This window comes from Mycetomoellerius zeteki, unplaced genomic scaffold (genome assembly GCF_001594055.1).
Source record: "Mycetomoellerius zeteki isolate Tzet28-1 unplaced genomic scaffold, Tzet1.0 scaffold25, whole genome shotgun sequence".
NCBI lineage: Eukaryota > Metazoa > Arthropoda > Insecta > Hymenoptera > Formicidae > Mycetomoellerius > Mycetomoellerius zeteki.
In genome coordinates, this window is record NW_017257227.1 from 1,469,845 (window position 1) to 1,489,593 (window position 19,749).

Genomic DNA, 19,749 nt, shown 5'->3' on the forward strand with positions numbered 1-19,749 from the left:
AAAAAAATCTTAAAAATATTAGTGAAATTAAAAGCGAAGTATATTCAACCGCTTGTACAGCCTTTTTAGAATGAACATCTTTATCATTTGCGATCTACCTCGGTGTTCCCATATCACGGTCGACGAACTCCATCGTCACCTGGCAGTAGACAATCTTGACAACGTACATCGCGGTTCGAGCCGCTGCGGCACTTCGCACTGACGACACTTCGCACCGTCGGTCCTCTCCTCGCGTTGCGAGTGATTTCCGATGTGCAGGAGACACACGCGGCTTGTCAAGCCCTTTGTGTCGTGTAGTATGCACGTGTGCGTATGTATCACCTGAAGAGAGGAACGGGGAGAAAGGGTTGGAGAAGGAGGGAAACGGAGAGAAACTGAGAGAGAGATATTCGAACGCAAAGACGGATATCCGGTGTTCCGCTACTACGATCACGCTACGACGCACGCTGCCGCGCGAGTCGCGCGCTAATTAGCGATACCTCGGTGTATCGCGCGGATTGTTTGACGTAGATTGATCCTGTTGAATAATTGCCCAATATCGTTTCGATAAATATCATTCGTAAATCAATATTATTATTATTATACATATATAAAAGAGAATATTGTTTCAAAATTAATTACTGCAACTACATTTCTGATGTCTTTCTTCCGATTATCATAATATATCAATATTGTTATATATACTCGTATTTATCTGAAAATATATCCATGCTGAAACGTAACGTTGCAATATACACGGTGTGGCAATAAAATTCAGTGAATATTCTTATATTCAATTTGTAAACGCATGCAGCAAGTTGCGGCATCGTACTTGTTATAGATTAGCGAATCTAGAAACACATTTCAGCATGTTGCACCCTGCCCTTAACGGACACGCGTTTATATTCAAGCGTAGACTAGTAACAAAGGAGCACACATTCGTTAATAAATGGAACAAAGTGCTAATATCAAGTTCTGTTTTAAATTGGGCAAATCAACTGTATACACATTTTCGCGTTACTGCATCATTTCCATAAACGCTCATTTGTGTACGCTTGTTTTAATTTTTATGTATATTGTATAAGGTTGTATTTTGTTAATATTGTTTATATTTTTTATGTATTATGTATAATAAGGATTAATTGAAACAGATTACACAGCATAGTTGGAAAGTATCATTTTTATAACTGAATGATATTGCAAAACGCCAACGCGCATAAATCTTTATTTGATTCTCAAAATAAAACGGGAATTTGCGATTAGCATTTTGCGGTCTCTTCTCGTATAAAAATGAACGTTCAGACATTCAGATGAAGTGGCGTAATTAGACCACAACCGTGTTAATAAGCTTTGCCTGACCGTGGCAATATGGTAGTAATTAGCTATTAACCATTACTAATTATGATGCATCGTCTGAGAAACTGCGAGACGAACGGGACTCCGAGATCTTAAAGTGGAGAAGCTCGGAGTGGCACGCGCTAAATTTTCCGGGGATCATCTAAATTATTCGTGACAACCTTGTCCCAGTTAAATTGACTGTTTTATCTCGGTTTTTTGCGATCATGGAGAATAATTCAAAGGAAAGCTGCATTTATTGCTGTTAAATGCAATATTTTCTATTTTGTTCTTTTATGTGATGGAAGCGGAAGTTCTTGAAATCCCATATGGGAACAATAAATCTTATCTGTCTGTTTGCTACTATAAATGTAATATACAGGTAGAATAAAAGTAGGTAAATGTAGGGTTATTGATATGGAATAGAGGTTTAATTTTTAAAGAATGCTGCATTCTAGTGACAATCGTTGGAAGAGTTGTTATAGTTGTTGACAAACGTGTCATAATAAACAGCGAGCGAACTAGATGTAACGATTTTTTTTCAATGTAAGCATTTATTTATTTTTATTTTTATTTACTTATTTTTTTTATCTTGATGTTTTATTTATTTTCGTTTTTATTTCTCTGGAGATATCATAGGATTGTCTTAATCCTGTTTCTACAAACTTAAATTCTTTAATATTTAGACGTTTTCAGTAATGTATGAATAATGTTATGATGATTATAATTACGATTCACTTCTTAATACTGAATTTAATATTGAAGTTGAGTTTAATTTTTGAAAACTTTCATTAACCTTCATTATAGCTAATATGTTTCTCTAGAGTTCTACATAAATTTTTAATATACATTTATGTCAGAATAACGTTAATTAATAAGAACGAATATTCTCATTACCTATTTTTACCCTACAACCATAATTATCGCAACGAAAGAAATTTCGTTGAATAAGAATGAATCGAGACGAGACACGATTTTGTATATTCACAAGAAAATTACCTGGTAATTCTGAAACTTTTCCGACGCTTGAATAATTGGCAAATTGTCGGCCCAGATAGAGAAATATTCTCTGACATAATTATTGGAGCATCTTCATCAATCTTTAATATTACTCGGTACAAAGCCGGAAGACATAACTAGCAATTAATTAATAAGAGAGATGTGATATGAAATTTTAGATCCTGAATTAGTACCAAAGAAATTAATCATTTTGGAAACTAAAATTGACCTCCTGCATGTCCCTAATTTTATCTTGAGTATCTGCATCGCTCGTGTGTCTCGCGTATAGTATAGCGAACCACACACTTCCTGCGTTGCATTATTAAGGAGTTCACTACTTACCGATGGCACTTCTGTCTCTGTCGCTCCTGCACCCATAACGCCTCACCAAGATTATGAGTCCCGCTCTGCACACCGCCCATGGTCGACCGCGAAGAGACCTGAATAGAAATTCATATTTAACGGTAGAGTGATATCATGTGAATGGTAGGTACGCTGGTATTACGTTGCTACACATTTTGTAAACATTCAAAATGTGTAGTGCAGCAATTACATATTCTACGTTATTGTTAAATTTATAGGCTCACATTTAGAACGCGTTTATAACGATGTTAGTGCACATTTAGCATTTATAATTTACATTACGTTATACTATAGAATTTCAAAAATAAAAGCCCACATTTATCAATAAAAGCGTATTGTGAATATGAACCATAATGTCAAATTATACCCAATTTTATTTTTCATCATTTGTATAGGTCGTCATTGTTCCTATTCAATATGTCATTAATTTAATTAAAACAATGAAGTTAAACAATGTAACTCAAAAAATGTATTAAATTTGACTAAAAAATTTAATTTATTCTTTATTAAATACATACGTTATGCATGTAATAAATATTTATTAAATTCCTTCATTAAATGCATATGAACATTGTTTACTCTGAAACTAAGCAATTCAACTACAGAAAAATGGTTGATTTATATTTTGGCACTCATGGATTAAAAATGACAAAATATAATCTATTCAAAGGAGCAATAGGTTATTAGTGCTCCTTTGATATATAAGTATACGCTTTTGTCAGCGTATATCTCTTTATTTAGGTAGTTCGATCGGAAAACAATAAATCCCGATAAACCCCATTAAAAAGAATGCATCAAGTATCGGAAGATACAATAAAGTCAAGTATTATGAATGGCGGCAACGATTATTATTTATTTGCAATCGATTATTGATATTGATTCGAAATGTATGTACTTTGCACTCGCGAGTTGGCGAATAAAAAAATGCTGGGTGAACATATTATTAATATCGACATTTTATAAGTTAACGAAACAAAACGAGCAGAATAAATTCTAATATTTTTATTTATTGTTCATTTGTTGCTAAATAGTTGCCAAAAAAAAAATTTGCTGTGTAATCTTCCTTTAAAAATGATGTTCCGCTAAAGAAAGATTAGGTTAGCGGAGCAATATATATCTAACAACGAAATTGTAACAATAACGTAGAAATTAATTTGTTACAGTCGAAATATCCAAGTTTTTAATCCGTTACTTGCAATAAGTGTGAACAAATTCGAAACTTGGATATTTCTATAACAACAAATTAGCAATAAATTCCTATGTTATTATTAAGCATAATTTTGTTGTTTTATATATAATGTTCCGCTAACTTCCTTCTTAAAAAAATAATATTCCGATCTTTTACAGAACATTATCTTTTCAAGAAAACTTAAACTTTTTTTCTTTGGCAACTTTTTAACAGCAAATAAAAATATTAGTTAGAATTGACTCTACTCACTTTCTTTCGCTAACTTATAAGACGTTCGATATCGAAGAAATCCGCAATGAAAAGTCCGATAAGCTTGACGCGAATCATTACGAACTTCGGTAATACCTCTGTAGCGCAAAAGTACAAGCAAAAAGTATAGTATCATTTAAAATACTCTTAAATTGCGCGCTAAGAATCTTAATAGCAAAAACTTTGAAAGCTCTTACTACTAGTTAAAGATTCAAAGGTATAGTTACTGTAAAATAAATATACGTTCTTAGGGCATCAGGCATGACGCCTCGACTCACTTATCATAATTTAGAACCCCATTAAAAGTTTATGATGTACTACCTATGTATTACCTGTTACAGTCTAAGTTTACGTCATCTTTCTTGACACGGATAACAAAGGATATATTTGTTAATTCATAATTGATGTTCAATATACAATTATATAATACATAATCAATCAGTATAATAACACAATCAGTTTGTATAACAGCATAATCAATCAGTTTTATACAAAATCTTTAAACAAAGCGGACACCGGCAAAACGATGATGTAATCTGATTCTTTTTTTGTACTGTTTATCTACGTAACAGCTACCGGTCGCATAACTAACGACGTGAAAGGCGTCATTTAAAAGTACATTGTCAAGCTTGTTTTCGAATATATTTAGAGCTCGGCGTTACGAGTAATAGATTATTCAATCTTTGCCAAAAGACTGAGCACAACAATGTAGAATTTGACGTAGGAAATACGTGCTCTCTCTCGTGATGTATTTATACGTATCTCAGAAAAGCATGTAATATTTTAAAAAGATTCAAAGAAGTAAAATGAAAGGCTCTGCCCAGCTTTGCTGCACGTGCCCGCGGTACGAGCTAAAGAGCGTTTATCTCTACTCTTATTCTTATCGACTTCGCTCTTGTTATCCAGCATGAGTTTTTGTACCATGACTTGTTACTAGATGGCGTTCTTTCCCGTGAATAAAATCGATTCAAGAGATATATAAATTCGAGTCAGCACGAACCATTACTGCACATTGCGAACATAGAGATATTCCAACGTTAACTTTTTCGAGAAAGGGTCTTAACCGTCAGGTTCTGACCCACTGTAAAATCAAATAAACAGACGATAGTGTTAAGTTTATCGTATTGATAATTTCTTTTCGTAGTTATTTTAAAAATATCAACTTACAAGAGAGAACACAAGTTACAAGGACATCGAATATACGATTTTAACAAGTTTTAAATATGTTAAATAAAAAAATTTTTTTAATAAAAATATTTCATTTTTATATAAAAAATTTTAAAGATTTTATTATTTTTATAATATAATACTCTTGAAACCAATTTCAACTTTTTATTTACACTTTTATTTAAAAATATTTTAAATAAAACGTGGATAAGTTTTAAGAGATTTTATAACAATGATTAGAAATTTTTTTATTTTTATAAATAAAACAATTTTTATTTATAAAAAGTAAAATTTACTTATAAAATTAAAATTCTATCATCATTATAATATTCTCTTGAAACTTCCATTCAATAAATATTTTTTTACAATTTTAAATAAAACAGAGTAAAAAAATGTTTTGTGTTATAAAGAGTACTATTAAAACCATTCAATTTTTATATTATATTCTTAAAATCATTTAACTCTCTCTCTCTCTCTCTCTCTCTCTCTCTCTCTCTCAACATTTTTTTATATCTTTGACGATTTAGATGATACTCGCTCAGAAAGAAAAAAAATCGATTTTTTCCAAGAAGGCTTTCACTTTGTTAATGTGCGAGAAAGCACGTCATAAGAAAAGACGTTTCTTATTTTAATCTATTATACATATTTTAACTTAAGCTTATTAATCAGAAAGGGGTATTTGATTGTATTCCTTTATTGTTATAATCGAAAATTCTTAAATCCGTAAATAACTAAAAAAATTGTTAAAAGTAATTTTAACTTATTTTTTAAATACGTAGTTTTAAATAATTGCGTTTTTCAAGAAATCCAAGCATATTATAAAATCTTGATTATAGTATTTAATTTGATTATTTAGAATAACAAGTTTTTGTATCTATTTTTCCTAATTTACTCAAATAAGTACTTGTATGTGATGAATCAAACATTAGAATATATAAATCTAAGACATGTTTGATATAGGATTCTGTCTTGAAGGCAACATAAGTTCGAAATATTTTAATTCGTCATTTATATGGATATGCGATATATAGAACAGCGGTAGTACCTAACCGAGTGATCACGTACATATATCTATCTTCTGACATCCTGAGGGAATACTCATATATTATCCATGCATCCCAGGTGCTTTAGTCAATGAACAGTCACGTTATGAAAAATCGAGTTGCCGTCTATCTAGTGTCACGTTCATTTTGCGTGGTGCACATTGCTCTCAATTAAAATAGCAAAATCGCAATGTATTCTCTAAATTCGCAGAAAAATATTCAAATTGGCAAATCGGAAATTTAAAAGTCAAAGGTCAAATATAAAATTAAAAATCGAATTATGAAAACGGAAACTACTAGATTTTATTCTACTACTAGAGTTTATTTCTTAACTATGCATATTTATAAATTTACAATTATAGTTTTACATATTATAATTTTTCATAAATTAAAATATGTGTAAACATGAAATTTGGAACGTTTTTTGTAACTCAATACATTGTTTGAGGAAACGCAATACCTTTATGGTAATAATCCATGCTATCGAGATATCTCAAATGTCGCCGACTGTAATCACTATATACATATGAGATAATATCTGATAAAGCATAATACGATATTAGTGCCAAAAAAGGAAATGAAACCACAGCATGTCAATCACATGCGAATTATCAGTTAAATTAATAAAGGTTTGATCCCGAGAATTTTTTATCAGCTATCGCGAAGTGCGTAATGTACGAATTACAAATCCTGGAAGAACGATGAAATTATAATAAATAATTTCGTGCTCGGTAATTTTTCATACTTAAATTTAATTCTTATATCGCTTTACACAAGAATATCAATTTTTTCCTTCGTCCGATTCGATAAGATATTTCCACGTGTCAGGACTTTAGAGACTTTCTAAGCGATCACCGACGCGTAAATTTCTCACAATTTGGTTTCTGTTGAAAGTACATTAATTAAAAAAAGAATAGAAAAGTGAATGCATGTTTGCGAAAGACTTTCTTACAATTTTCCAGATAGAATTTTCCTTGCCCTTTTAATTGAGTTAAAATATAAAAGAATTAATTTGCAAGGATTTAATTTATGTATATATTACTAAAAAATATTATTTTATTGAAAAGCTTATACATTTAATTAGAGATTACTTTACGTGATCATTACTGAGATTACAGTTATGGTGAATTTAATCGTCCTTATTTTCATATTTATGAAGCTATTGAATTCCACAGCTGCATATTAATAACATAGTAACTACATTTACACATTTACAGAAATTTAAAATTACAATACGTTTTCTTTTCATTTTAACTGTACACATATTTGATCCGCTGTAGTTAAAGTATTCGGAGCGTGTAATATTCCAAGTAAACCAGATTTCATAAAAGCAGCTGTGATTAAATTTAATAACGCGCAAAACTACATGAAATAACTATACTTAACTTGGGTTTAATGCAAGAATGGAATAAATTTATAGAAGATTTTTAAAAGATTATAACGAAAGTGAACTTTCTCACTCTATTTATTAATTGAACAGGATATTGTAATAGATTGTAAAGTTCACGCGATGATCTATGGTTCCGATTGTTTCTTCCCTTAAATCCTTCGATTTATTATCTTAGGGATTCGTAGGAGTCTCACTGAGCAATTACTCAGGTTCTAACGATATCGTTTCTCGGAAAGGCCGAGATAAATCGAACGGTCAATCCGGTTGTATTATGGAATATCCGCACCTACCCTGGGGAACTTCCCTGGGTGCTCGTCAGTACATCTCGTCGTACATCTCCAGAGAATAGATCCGAGAGCAGATTCGATTTACAAGCCTAGAGAAACTTAAAGAAGCTCGGGATGTTGTCACAAAAAAAAGAACTGCGACTGCAATGTCGGCTTGGTCCCACGGTCACGCCACTTATTAATTGAACAGGATCTTATGGTAGACTGTGGCAGCACAGAAAACTTTACCACCGCATCGCACCGTGATCGTTGGAAGAAGAGAGGCGAATGGCTAGGTGGTGGTAAATTTCTTGCCTCTTCCATCTGCGTACCAGCCTACTGCATGGCGATGCACATCGCCATGCATGCGGACGTCGTTTGCGTGGAGGGAGGCGTACTAATTGCCGGACGTTGCCTGTATTCGCCTAAGAAACATTCAATTAACACGGCACCGAATTCCCATCTGAGAAGTTACGGCTACCAATCGCTACTGATTGCTTCTATGGCGATCGCACCTTCGAATGATTGAGGAATCTTATCTACCACTATATATATACTTATATATTTCCCTTTCGGGACGAGAACTCTCGATGACAATCGCTGATTATGTACCGCGAAATTTCTACGTGAACAAAGTGATATATCGATGGTTGTTTATGCACATGTATAAATAATATTGTAAATAAACGTATTTATACACAAGATGAACATGACAACATATTGTATACATTTTATATAACAAATATTATTTTAACAAATATTATTGTAACATCGCAACACGTTTAAAATGAGATTAATGCAAAAAGATAAAATACTTTTTCTCTTTGTTTAAAAAAGTAAACTTTATTTAAAATATAAAATATTTTTATCGTAAATAAAAAATATTTTACTAAAGAAATATTGACTAAAAACATTATTCACAAATTATCGATTTGTGCTTGTATAAAATAAACTTATATACTGAAAAATACCATATTATAAATTTCTCATCATTTATAGTGGATTTATTTGATCTAAAGCGATAAATCCTTTCACGTATCTATCCATCATAAACGTCGATTTCGAGCATTATCTATTATCATTTTATAACCGTGTCAAATATGAGAAATTCGCATGTCTATCATAATTCTCTGTTAAAACATATAATATTTATATTCCATTTTCCTGTCAAAAATGTTTTTTCTATGTAACATTTTTTTAAATTTTGTACATATATTGAATTACGGATCATTACAAAATTTATTTGCTTATTTTATTAAATAACATTTTTATTTTTTTTTTCATCGTCTCATTTCATCTATATGTATTTTTCGCAGTTTCTTAATATTTCAAGGCGGTACGGTCTTTAATTTCATCTCTTATTGCTTTACTGGACTTAATGACTTTAACAGATTTAAATTTGAGGAACTTGTAAAAACGGTTTTTGCATCAAAAGATGCATTTTCAGACATCGTTAGCGCAGGCGGATTAATGCTCGGTTCCGTTCTGCTTACAACGGGAAAGATCCGCGGTTCGTCCCATTCCGTTCTCCACACTCTAATACCTTCCTCATATCAACGGCTCGTAACCAGGTTAATATAATCCAGCTCTCGATTGCGCTATTATCACGCGAACAAAGTCGCGGAAACGAAGCACTTTGTCGACCCCCGCAAATATTTTTCTTTTCTAGTTTGAAAACTGCACTGTAATATTTCTAAGGATATTGACGAATTGAGGACATTACTAGAACGAAAAGAGGGAGTCTAAAATTTTTAGAGTTACTATTTTGAAAGTTTATACATTCATGAAAGAAATTTATTTACCCAGGAAAGCTTGGGAAATCTTCCAAAAATAATAAAGTAGTTTTGTTTGAACGCAAAAACTTTGCAAAAACTTAATTTGTTTCTAATGAACGATGGTAGATTTCAAAATGAGTGTGTTTAGATTTAACATATTGGACCATTAAGTATTATAAAAATATACTATCTGGGTACCTATTATGAAGCATGTTGAAATGAATTCCGATCGGAATTATTCCGTTTTCCCCAGAAAATACAATGTAAATCTAGGAAATAATTGAATAATTCAGATCAGAATTCATTCCGACTTTTTCCATGATAGGTGCCCAAAAAGATTCATAAATGTATTTTAAAAAAATAGGACTATTTATCAAAAGATTGTTCCCTATAATTTGGTTCATTATAACTGAAAATATTTTCCAGACTTATTTCGTACACGATGCAGGGTATGACGTACATATGTATAATACAAAGCGAGTATCTAGTGTGTAACTAATGTTAACGCAGATTCTTATAATTGCGCATTTCACACATTTCTGTTGCCTCGCCGGAACATTATATTCCGTTCTAACTACTTTATAATTTTAATTATTACATGAAATTAATAATTATAATATGTTATTTAATCAAATTGCCAGAAATAACTTGATTCAAATATTGATTAGCCAATATTTTAACAATTTAACATTGATATTTGTAAGTAAAAATAATTCTGTGTAACAATGTTGGTTTGCACGATAGTTTGATTCTGTTGAGTAGAAAAGTAGGCTTAAGTATACGTAGTGCTGAATTTCAAACTAGAACATTTCTTATCCGAACTTTTGACAGTGAATATCCGTGAAATATCCGCGAAACGATGCACGCACGCATCTTTCTCTCACGTGCAAATCCAAATCGTATTACGTTTCCGCCAAGTCAAAGTCTGCGTAATACACGCGATCGAATAGGAATTTAGAAAACAGAAACGGAAGAGTTATTAACATTAAAGATTTGAAAAGTAATTATTAACACGGAAAATCTGAGGAAACACCGAAAAAATGAATAAGAGAAAGCAAGAATATGTTATAAATAAATATTTGCACAAAGTTTCATAATCACTTTTACGCGAGATTCGCTAATTACACGAAAATTCATTACGGTGAAACGTAATTACACAAAAAGAAAATTTTACTGAAGTATATATTTACAAATTTAGATATATACACTTAATGAAAATAATTTCGTTAATCAAAATAACGTAGAATATTTAAACATAATGAACAATATTGCAAAAAAGTTTGAGACAACCAGTTTGAGCGCTCTACATTAATATTTTGAGTAAAATTATTTTCGGATCTGTATTTAGTTAAATTTTTAGATATTAGCACAAAACCGTTCTGTGTACTCATAATTTATAAAGTCATTAATTATGCGGATTAAGTGACCCATTTAGAAAATGACTCTGTAAAATGCAGAACATGTAGTCCTGTGGGAACTCTACGTACAGAGTATTACATCAACATGTCAGTATATTGGATTGCCTTCTCTATCAGGCACGCGTGGTCGATTACATTCATAAAATATTATATTTATAAAATAATCGATCGATCAATATGTTGATATAACACCCTGTACATCTGTGCCTTTATGCGAAGCAAATGTGTGATCCATAAATACATATTAACGCAGGTTCGGATGTCACCGTGGCATATTACCGGGGACTTCCTAGAATCACGGTGCCTCTTCCATCCAGGAGGGAACACTGCTCGTTCACCATAAAGCCAATAACGCATACGGTTGGCAATTTTTTAGATATGTTAAAGACGGAGGATCGTGGCATCGATCGAGCATGCATAACGTCGCTAGGTAAGACAGCGTACAAATCATTTTTTCAGCTAATTAATTCATTACGTCAGAGAAGTTGGAAATCAAATTAAAGTCCTTCTTGCATAATACCGCAAGATAAAGGTTCTGATCGGTTTTTTTTTCAGATGGTGTCAGGATAGCTTCCAGTAACACGATAGAATCACTTTTAGAGGAGGATTTCAAATTATTAATAAACGATAATGAATACATTGTCTCGCCGCCGTTACGAGAAAGGTGCACGACAGTGAGTTATCAAATAAAAACGATATCTTTTATTAGCTTTATGTTTCTATAATACGATCCCGCGAAGCGCGTAGTTGCGACATGTACTGATCGACTAAAATCTGTAATGATATTTCTTCAAGTGTAATATATTTTATCGGCAATGTATTTCAAGTCACGCGGGATTTCTCTTGTCGAACCACTTTCCGCAAGTATCGACATGTATGTCTTCCGGTTTTACAGGAGGATTTACAGAAACTCGGAGACGTACAAGCGCTCGTTGCGCAGTTGTACGAGGCATTCCACGTGCGGGAGTACCATGTCGACATGGAAAGATCTGTTATCGCCGAGCTAGAGAATATTAGACTACAGCTGGAACCTATGGAACAGGTAAAAAATGTTTCTACAGTTCGTCCTTCTATAGGTCGCAACATATCGTAAAAGAGGGTAACTTTTGCCCCAAATTATAGTTTGATTCAAATTTTAATCATGTCTACATGACACACATGTCAAAATCGGGACATAACTTCTTCAAAATGTCTTATAGATCTCTTATGTCCTGATTTTAGACATGAGTGTTGTTAAATCCCATTTCTTTTTTTAATTTGGGCCAAAGTTATTTCGACTGTGTCGAAGTTACTCTATTTTATGGTATACGAATTAAGCAGCATACGCGTGCGTATACTAAGAGAAGAACGGTATTTGTTAGGATAAAATTGATTCAATAGTAACTTTAAATAATGGCTTTCTATCGCGCGTAAATTAAATTTAAATGCGAACACACTTCCATTGTCCGTTTTCTCTCACTGCATTCCGCCTATGGTTTTTCTTAATTGCCATATTCTTGAGCGTTCTAATTAGCACACTCGCGTCGCACTTCGCACACGCGACCAGCGATACTTTTCTAATCCCTTTTATATGCATCGCGCTCATTGTTACGCAACATTGTAAGAAGAAAACGTCTGCGAAATGTTGCCCGTGTCTTTTTTTTCCCTCCTTATGAAATAATGAGGTAGAGTAAAAGATGCCGTTTCAACTTCCACGGTACTCCCGCAAGTATTCCTCCGTCTCCGGCCTCATTTTCTCAATTATGTAGAGAATAAGATAGGAGCTAAATTATCTTCGCTGAGAGAAAAATACAAAGTGAATGATGAGCGCGGGATTTTCACGTTCTCTTAATCATTCTAGAAATTGCAAGAGATACAAAATGCCGCTTACAAGAAAGCGAATTTTTTTATTTGGACGTTCCTAGTCATGATGTCTGTCCAATTTGGGGCGTTGGCCAGATTAACCTGGTGGGAATACTCATGGGATATAATGGAGCCCGTCACTTACTTCGTCACTTATGGCACTACTATGATGTGGTTTATTTATTACCTCGTGACTCGACAGGTTGGTGTTAGAGAATAAAAAGTATAAACTGAATCCATAACAAAACGTTGCAAGTCGTCAGAAATGGATTATACGGCGCAAAATGTCGTGGGACGTAATACGATACGATCAATCATGATTTTTCTTCATGTATCTTCACTTAGGAATACATGCTGCCGGACGTGTTGAATAGACGTCACCTAATAGTGCTTCATAGAAGAGCTCGAAAGATCGGTCTTGACATTGACATGTACAATGCGTTGAAGAATCGCGCATACGAATTGGAGACCACGCTGAAAATTATTCGCGGCCCTTTACACGATTACAAGATGCAACGGAAGCGACAGCAACGCTCCAGATCAAGTTCCAGTAGCTCAAGATCACCAAGTTCCTCGCCTAGCCCTAGTCCTAGCCCCAGTCCTAGCCCCGAAAAAGACGTTCCTAAGATTATATCCGAATCGGAAATCCCTGAGGAAATACGCCGAAGAATATAGAATTTAATCACAAGGTGTTCAACGATGACACGTGCGACGGAGCCGAAATGTAACGGAATCAACGATTACCGATCGCTTAACTCGATATTATCTTCTTCCAACGAAGTACATTCAAAAAAAAAAAAAAAATAAACGCGACTTTCCTCTGTCGCGCATGAAAGCGATGCACTCAGGGTAATTTTCAAATCCGCAAAATCGGATGCTAAACGATCGGAATTGCGAGACTGAAATGGAGTTGTAATTTATTTTTATGTTTGTATACGTTTATGTGAAGAAAATCTCAACCGCAATGATATCTCACAAGATCTCGAGTCAGTCTTCCAAGTATAGTATCGGCGGCAACCAACTTTCGTCACGCGCAATGCATTTCATAGGCGTTAAAGTGTCACGGATTATCGAATGCTCAATGCTGTCGACATGTTTGGAAGACATTAGAGAAAGATATATAAAAGATAAAGAGAATATACTAAGCGTCATAAATTTCCTTAATAATCACTAGATGAATATCTTTCAGTCTTTAGCTAGTATCCTGAGAAGTGATGCATTTCACAAAGATTTTATAAGGGTTTTATAATTAAAAAGACGTTTTATTTAGATATGATAAACGATCAAAATGACATTAAACGTTTAGTATTTTACATGCTCTTTCCAAAAGTGTTTCTGGAAAATGTATCCAGTAATTGTTAAAGCATTTATGGCGCTTACATGTGCGTATATACTATTTTGATTAACTCTTTGTTGGATTGTTAGTGTAATTGGAGAGTTACATCTTGAGAAATATAAATGGATTATTGTTGATTACCTTATCACTTTACTTGATTTTAATACTAATTCAACTGTTTATCTCTCATGCTCGGCCGAATTATACAAATCATAACTTTTGCACACTGGTGCAAATTATAAATGCTATTAAATGTAAAAATATAATCTTGATTAATGAAAATTTAATAGAGGATGTGTGTGGATATATGAAGCTTTATCATAAATTGTTTAATATACATATATCACAAATATATATTTGAAATCTGCATTAAGCAATCTCACTGATTTATTTGATTATGTGCATATGTTTTTATTCAGTACACGAAAGTATTTACTATGCACCAGTGCGCATTAGTATATTCAATCGAATTCACAAATAGTAGTTTAGAAATTAATTGACAAGTAATTGTTATGTCATTACGATGTAACATACCTTACGAAAATTCTGAAAAGATCCTACGAAACGATAAAGTGTTAAGGCGAATTAAGAGTAAATTACGTTTACAATTATGTATGTACAATAATTAAATTGTGTATATATAAAACAAATGTGTATTATAAGAATTGTACAATATTAAAAATTTGCGGACGTAACTATCAATCGTAAAAAACTATAAGTTGTTATACAAAATAAAAATACGTATTTTAATTGCATTTTTTAATATTGCAATTGTATGATTTATATATTTTAAAACTTCTCGTGTATATAAAATAAGCGAACGCAAAATTTTCATCTTGTAAATATTAAAAACATTCGTTCCAATTGAAAACAATCATTTATAATAATTGTGGATAATTATGCAATATAGGAGAGCACTCTCCGATGACCTTGACCTTGACATATGTGATCAAAGTCATGACTCCGAGTGACCTTCAAAAGGTTTTAGTCCGCAGTCGTCCTTCATTAAGAAATTATTAACAAAAAAGTTTGAAAAATAATGTATTATTTCTATATTATACATGCAATATTAAATACTATTCTACATAGGTTTTGACTTTCAACACGAAGCGACTCTCACTCCCGACTTTCATCACCCCCCCCCCCCGCAAAGGCATACTGCATAATTACCTAATTGTGAATATAATCTTTATAAATAATAGTTTTCAATCATCGGGACGAATTGACGTGTAAAGTTATTAATTACTAAGTCATTTGCATTATCTTCTAAAATAACGCTGTTGATTGTTCGCGAAGTGATATTATGATATACATCGATGTAGACGTTATTGTATATACACAGGTTTTCACAAAATCAACGAAATTTTACATGCCATAATTACTACATTATCTTAAACATAATACTAATAATCCTTTTCACCAATATCATTATTCTTCCTCTCATTAGTCATTTAAATTCTACACTGATATAGAGAAAATTCCATCCAAATGGAACATGTTAGTGATCCGGAGATATATTATAGAAGATTATATAATGCATTCGTTCATTCTCGTTACCTCATGATATTAATGCATTTTACAAAAATATTTAAACATTTTTTCAAAACTTTATCTTCAAAAATTTCTAATTCTTGAATAATCAAACTCTATATTATAGAGACTCATCGATATATATGACCAGAGAGAAATAAAAAGCACGTACATTACTATTTAGCTAACTACTGTTATTATTAGCTTTTAGTAGAGGCAGCATAAATAATACTATTGTTATTATTATGCTTTTCTAGGTGATTTTCACGAAAATGTCGTAATAAAAGAATTGATATGTAGATCTATCATACTAATAAACTATAGGAACTTCTTCTCGCTTTCATAAAATCTATCCGTCCGCTAAAGTAATTCGTTGAATCCATAATCAGCCTTTTCTCATATCTTAACAATTTAAAAAGAAAAAAATTAAGGCTCAATATATTCATAATCTATGATTTGTGTTTTGAATTAATGCATCGAAATCTCAATAATAATCTGTTTCACAAAGATTTTAACTAAATTTGTAACTCTCTAATCTTTCATCGGAACAAATTAAAATATGTTTATTAAGATTAAATTGTTTTAAAAACAGCATCCTATTATAAATTTTTTATTTCAAAAAATTTTTACGTAATGGATATATTATTTAAGAATTATGCATTTTTTTAATACCATCAATAGGAAAAATATATTAATATTCTATTTCTCTTAAACGTAGATAATATACAATCCGGAATTAGAAAATTTACAAATAAGGTATATATGCTACTAATGTTAGAGGCCAATGCTTTTTACGAACAGGAAACGAACCATAAAAAGCACAATTACACATAGAACTTTTCCATCTTCTCCTTAATAAAAATTTCCCACTTCTCATCTAAGAATATACGTTTCGTACGAAGAGTTAAAGGTTTCTAGAGTGTAGCACAAATAAGAGGCATAATAAAATTTAGAATAACATGAATGAAAGTATCACTTTCCTATTTCTAATCATCACCGCGCAGTTATCTTCCTCAAATATTTTGTACTATTTCTAGGAGATATTATATATATATATATAATAGATTTTTGTACATATTATAAATATATTTATATGTATGTATGCACATGTACATTTTACGCAAACGGATGTAAGCACGCATAATTTTGCGAACGATATTGCCTTAGCGCATTTTTCCCAAACTTATCGCCTAATTCTCGATTAATCACATAGAATAGATAATCAAAGCTCTGGCTATGTATAAGATTACTGTACATCTGCATACATGTACAAAGCTCGCTCCTGAAGGAGAGACTTATTTGTGAAATATTCACGATAATCGTAAACTCCAATATCGACTTTATCGTCAGATCGCGCAAAGAATCTCGATCGAACACCGAATCTCATTTCGTACAAATCGCCTCCTGCGACAAGTCTCATTCATTTCTCATGTCATAGATCATTTTGATCCGTATTCATAGTCGTAGATCGATCCACGATTGATTCTTATTTCAGGCGAGCTAGGTTTGAACTAAAGATTGAACCAATCAGATTTATTAAATCGTGATTTGAAAAGCGTTTTTCAAATGAAAGACTGATTCAAACTTATTGTTAGCTCAAATTGGATCTCAAGTTGAATCACGACTATGAATATGAGAGACTATGAATCTCCCTTCGAGATTTATATTTTTTGTATCATTTTCACGTTTCAAATCGTGCGAGATTTGGCGAATTTAATTTAAGACCTGTGCACAAAATGAAAACAATAAGTGTATCTGTAAAGCGCTATATGTGATCGCAGGCACAAATTTTATTATTAACTATACGAATCTCGGGAAGGATTACACGATAGTGTCACGTCGATAGTAATTCTCGATAACAAGCGCACCTACGAACATTTATTTGTACTTTTACGTGTACCAACTATAATTACAGAGACGATGCATGAATGTTTATTCAAACGGAGATGTGCTGTGATTTACGTCCGATGTACTTACTTCAGTGTGAAGAGAAGAGAATCGAAAATAAAATAAAAATACAAATATGCGTGACATCAAATTGAAGTACAATTTATTTATATGATTAAATTTTCCTGTACATGCCTACATACATTTATTCCTGTATCCGTCAAGTATTTTCACAAATTTCTTGCATAATGTAAATTAATATATTCTGTGTGTAAAGTCTCTTTATTTTAATTAAAATTAATTTGCTATTATGATACCAATACTACAAATCCGATAAAATCATTCAAAATTATTTGTCGGAAATTTTATTTTATAGATTTTGACATTTATAATTTATATAAATTGAAGGATTATTAAGGGGGCTAATATGGTTCTCGAGGTAAGCTACAAGAAAATGTAATGAAAAATAGGGGGTTCCATTTAAAAAAAATTAACGTGACCTTGATCTAGCCTTGGCGACGTCACCCAAGGTCGAATCTAGTCAAATCAATGATACCTTCTTATGTCCCCCTCCGAACCATACAACTTTTGTTTGAAACAAAAGTTTGTTTTTCCGTATCTACCATAGTTTTCGAGAAATCTTAATGCATTATTTAAAATGGGACATCCTGTATATATTTATATTGTATTTTATTTGTTATATTATTAATATCTTTTAATTATTCTTTAAAATAACATATTTTATTTAAATATCTGAATATTAATATAAAAAGTGCTATTATATATGTAATCACCAATCATAATTATTCAATCATATTTTTTCTATGGATTTTTTACAGATACAAAAATATAGATATATAAAAATAATACAATTAGAAAAAAATGTACATTTAATTACAGAAAGATTGCAACGTTTTCGCACTCAAAATTTAAATTTTCAAATGCGTAAAAATGACGAAGGCAATCTCACAGTCTTTCCACGTCCCAGGCTGCGTTCGGAAACTTCTTACTAGCTCCTAGGGAATACTTACGTTCCACTCTGTGAAAAATCTGTTTTCTGTTCCTATTCTAGACTTTTCACTAGAATTCTGCTTAAAGCCCCTTAAAGTGAGGTAGAATATGTTTAATATTTATCGAAAGCGTGAAAGAGAGTTCTAGTGAAGTCTAGGATTCAGTGTGAATTAGACAATACAGTTTCTGATAGGTTGAAATTTTATTCTCGGTTCTCTGTTCCTTTTATTCTACGCAGTCCCTAAGTTCCGAAAGTGTATTACATTAGTTCAGCCACAGAAAACAGACTTTGAGCGTGAGTTGTAATTGGCCACTGCTTTTGCGCTTTCTGCTTATCCGTCAAGGTGTAAACGCGCCCTTAGATTTACAAACGTAATTTTTAGCGCCATTTTTAGTGCCTAACCTAACAAAGATGATCGTGCCGATCAAAAGGTAAACAATAATTTCTTTTACGCCAATAATATTTTATTTATCGTAAAAATCGATTAAACTTTTTTGAATATCAAATAAATTTTAGTGATTTCTTTTTAGAGACGGAAACATAGACACTTGGGCGATTATAGATCTCCAAGGAGATTTAAAATTTGAAACTATCGATAATTCAGGCGATCAATTAATCGGCGATCTTCACTTCACAAAAACTGGAGTACCTATTTTAATCATTGGAATTCATGTGTTACATGGAAAAGAGGTAACACTTGATAAACCACTGCTTGTATTGGAGAAACATCGTGATACAGGAGATGAGACGATGGGAGAGGAAACTACGACAAAAACAGAGTACTTTGTGAAAGCTATTGTGAGAAAGAAACTCTTGTTTAAATCAAGGCCGAAGCCTATAGTAACTAATGTACCAAAACCATGTTAAGACAGGTTTGTAATACTATTTGCATTTACACACATGTATACAACTTCATAAGAAATAAAATGATTTTATTTTATTAGTTAAATTAAATTAGTTCTTAATAAT

General features: G+C 32.1%; 3 protein-coding genes across 3 annotated transcripts in view; 2 read left to right on the forward strand and 1 right to left on the reverse strand.

Annotated features, from left to right (window-relative positions):
• jv (javelin) overlaps positions 1-8,218 on the reverse strand; it is a 30,803-nt gene extending 22,585 nt beyond the window's left edge. The window contains exons 1-2 of the mRNA XM_018449791.1: positions 8,005-8,218; positions 2,656-2,753 (exon numbers count right to left, since the gene is read on the reverse strand). Coding sequence (XP_018305293.1) covers positions 2,656-2,735 — 80 coding nt within the window. The 5' untranslated portion in view covers positions 2,736-2,753; positions 8,005-8,218. The remainder of the gene's footprint in view (positions 1-2,655; positions 2,754-8,004) is intronic.
• MCU (mitochondrial calcium uniporter) overlaps positions 1-14,159 on the forward strand; it is a 60,863-nt gene extending 46,704 nt beyond the window's left edge. The window contains exons 3-7 of the mRNA XM_018449792.1: positions 11,427-11,603; positions 11,729-11,847; positions 12,069-12,215; positions 13,014-13,217; positions 13,361-14,159. Coding sequence (XP_018305294.1) covers positions 11,427-11,603; positions 11,729-11,847; positions 12,069-12,215; positions 13,014-13,217; positions 13,361-13,690 — 977 coding nt within the window. The 3' untranslated portion in view covers positions 13,691-14,159. The remainder of the gene's footprint in view (positions 1-11,426; positions 11,604-11,728; positions 11,848-12,068; positions 12,216-13,013; positions 13,218-13,360) is intronic.
• A 4,976-nt stretch (positions 14,160-19,135) lies between these two features.
• LOC108723804 (chromosome transmission fidelity protein 8 homolog) lies at positions 19,136-19,745 on the forward strand. Its single transcript, XM_018449793.1, has 2 exons — positions 19,136-19,211; positions 19,311-19,745. Exons 1-2 carry the CDS (start codon positions 19,192-19,194, stop codon positions 19,645-19,647), a joined length of 357 nt encoding a protein of 118 aa, XP_018305295.1. The 5' UTR covers positions 19,136-19,191; the 3' UTR covers positions 19,648-19,745.
• Positions 19,746-19,749: the final 4 nt, after the last annotated feature.

Bases quoted from the DNA above. Each gene is read 5' to 3' on its own strand.
- LOC108723804 (XM_018449793.1), top strand. From the start codon at position 19,192: ATGATCGTGCCGATCAAAAG. The intron at 19,212-19,310 runs GTAAACAATAAT...ATTTCTTTTTAG, and splicing joins ATGATCGTGCCGATCAAAAG to AGACGGAAACATAGACACTT.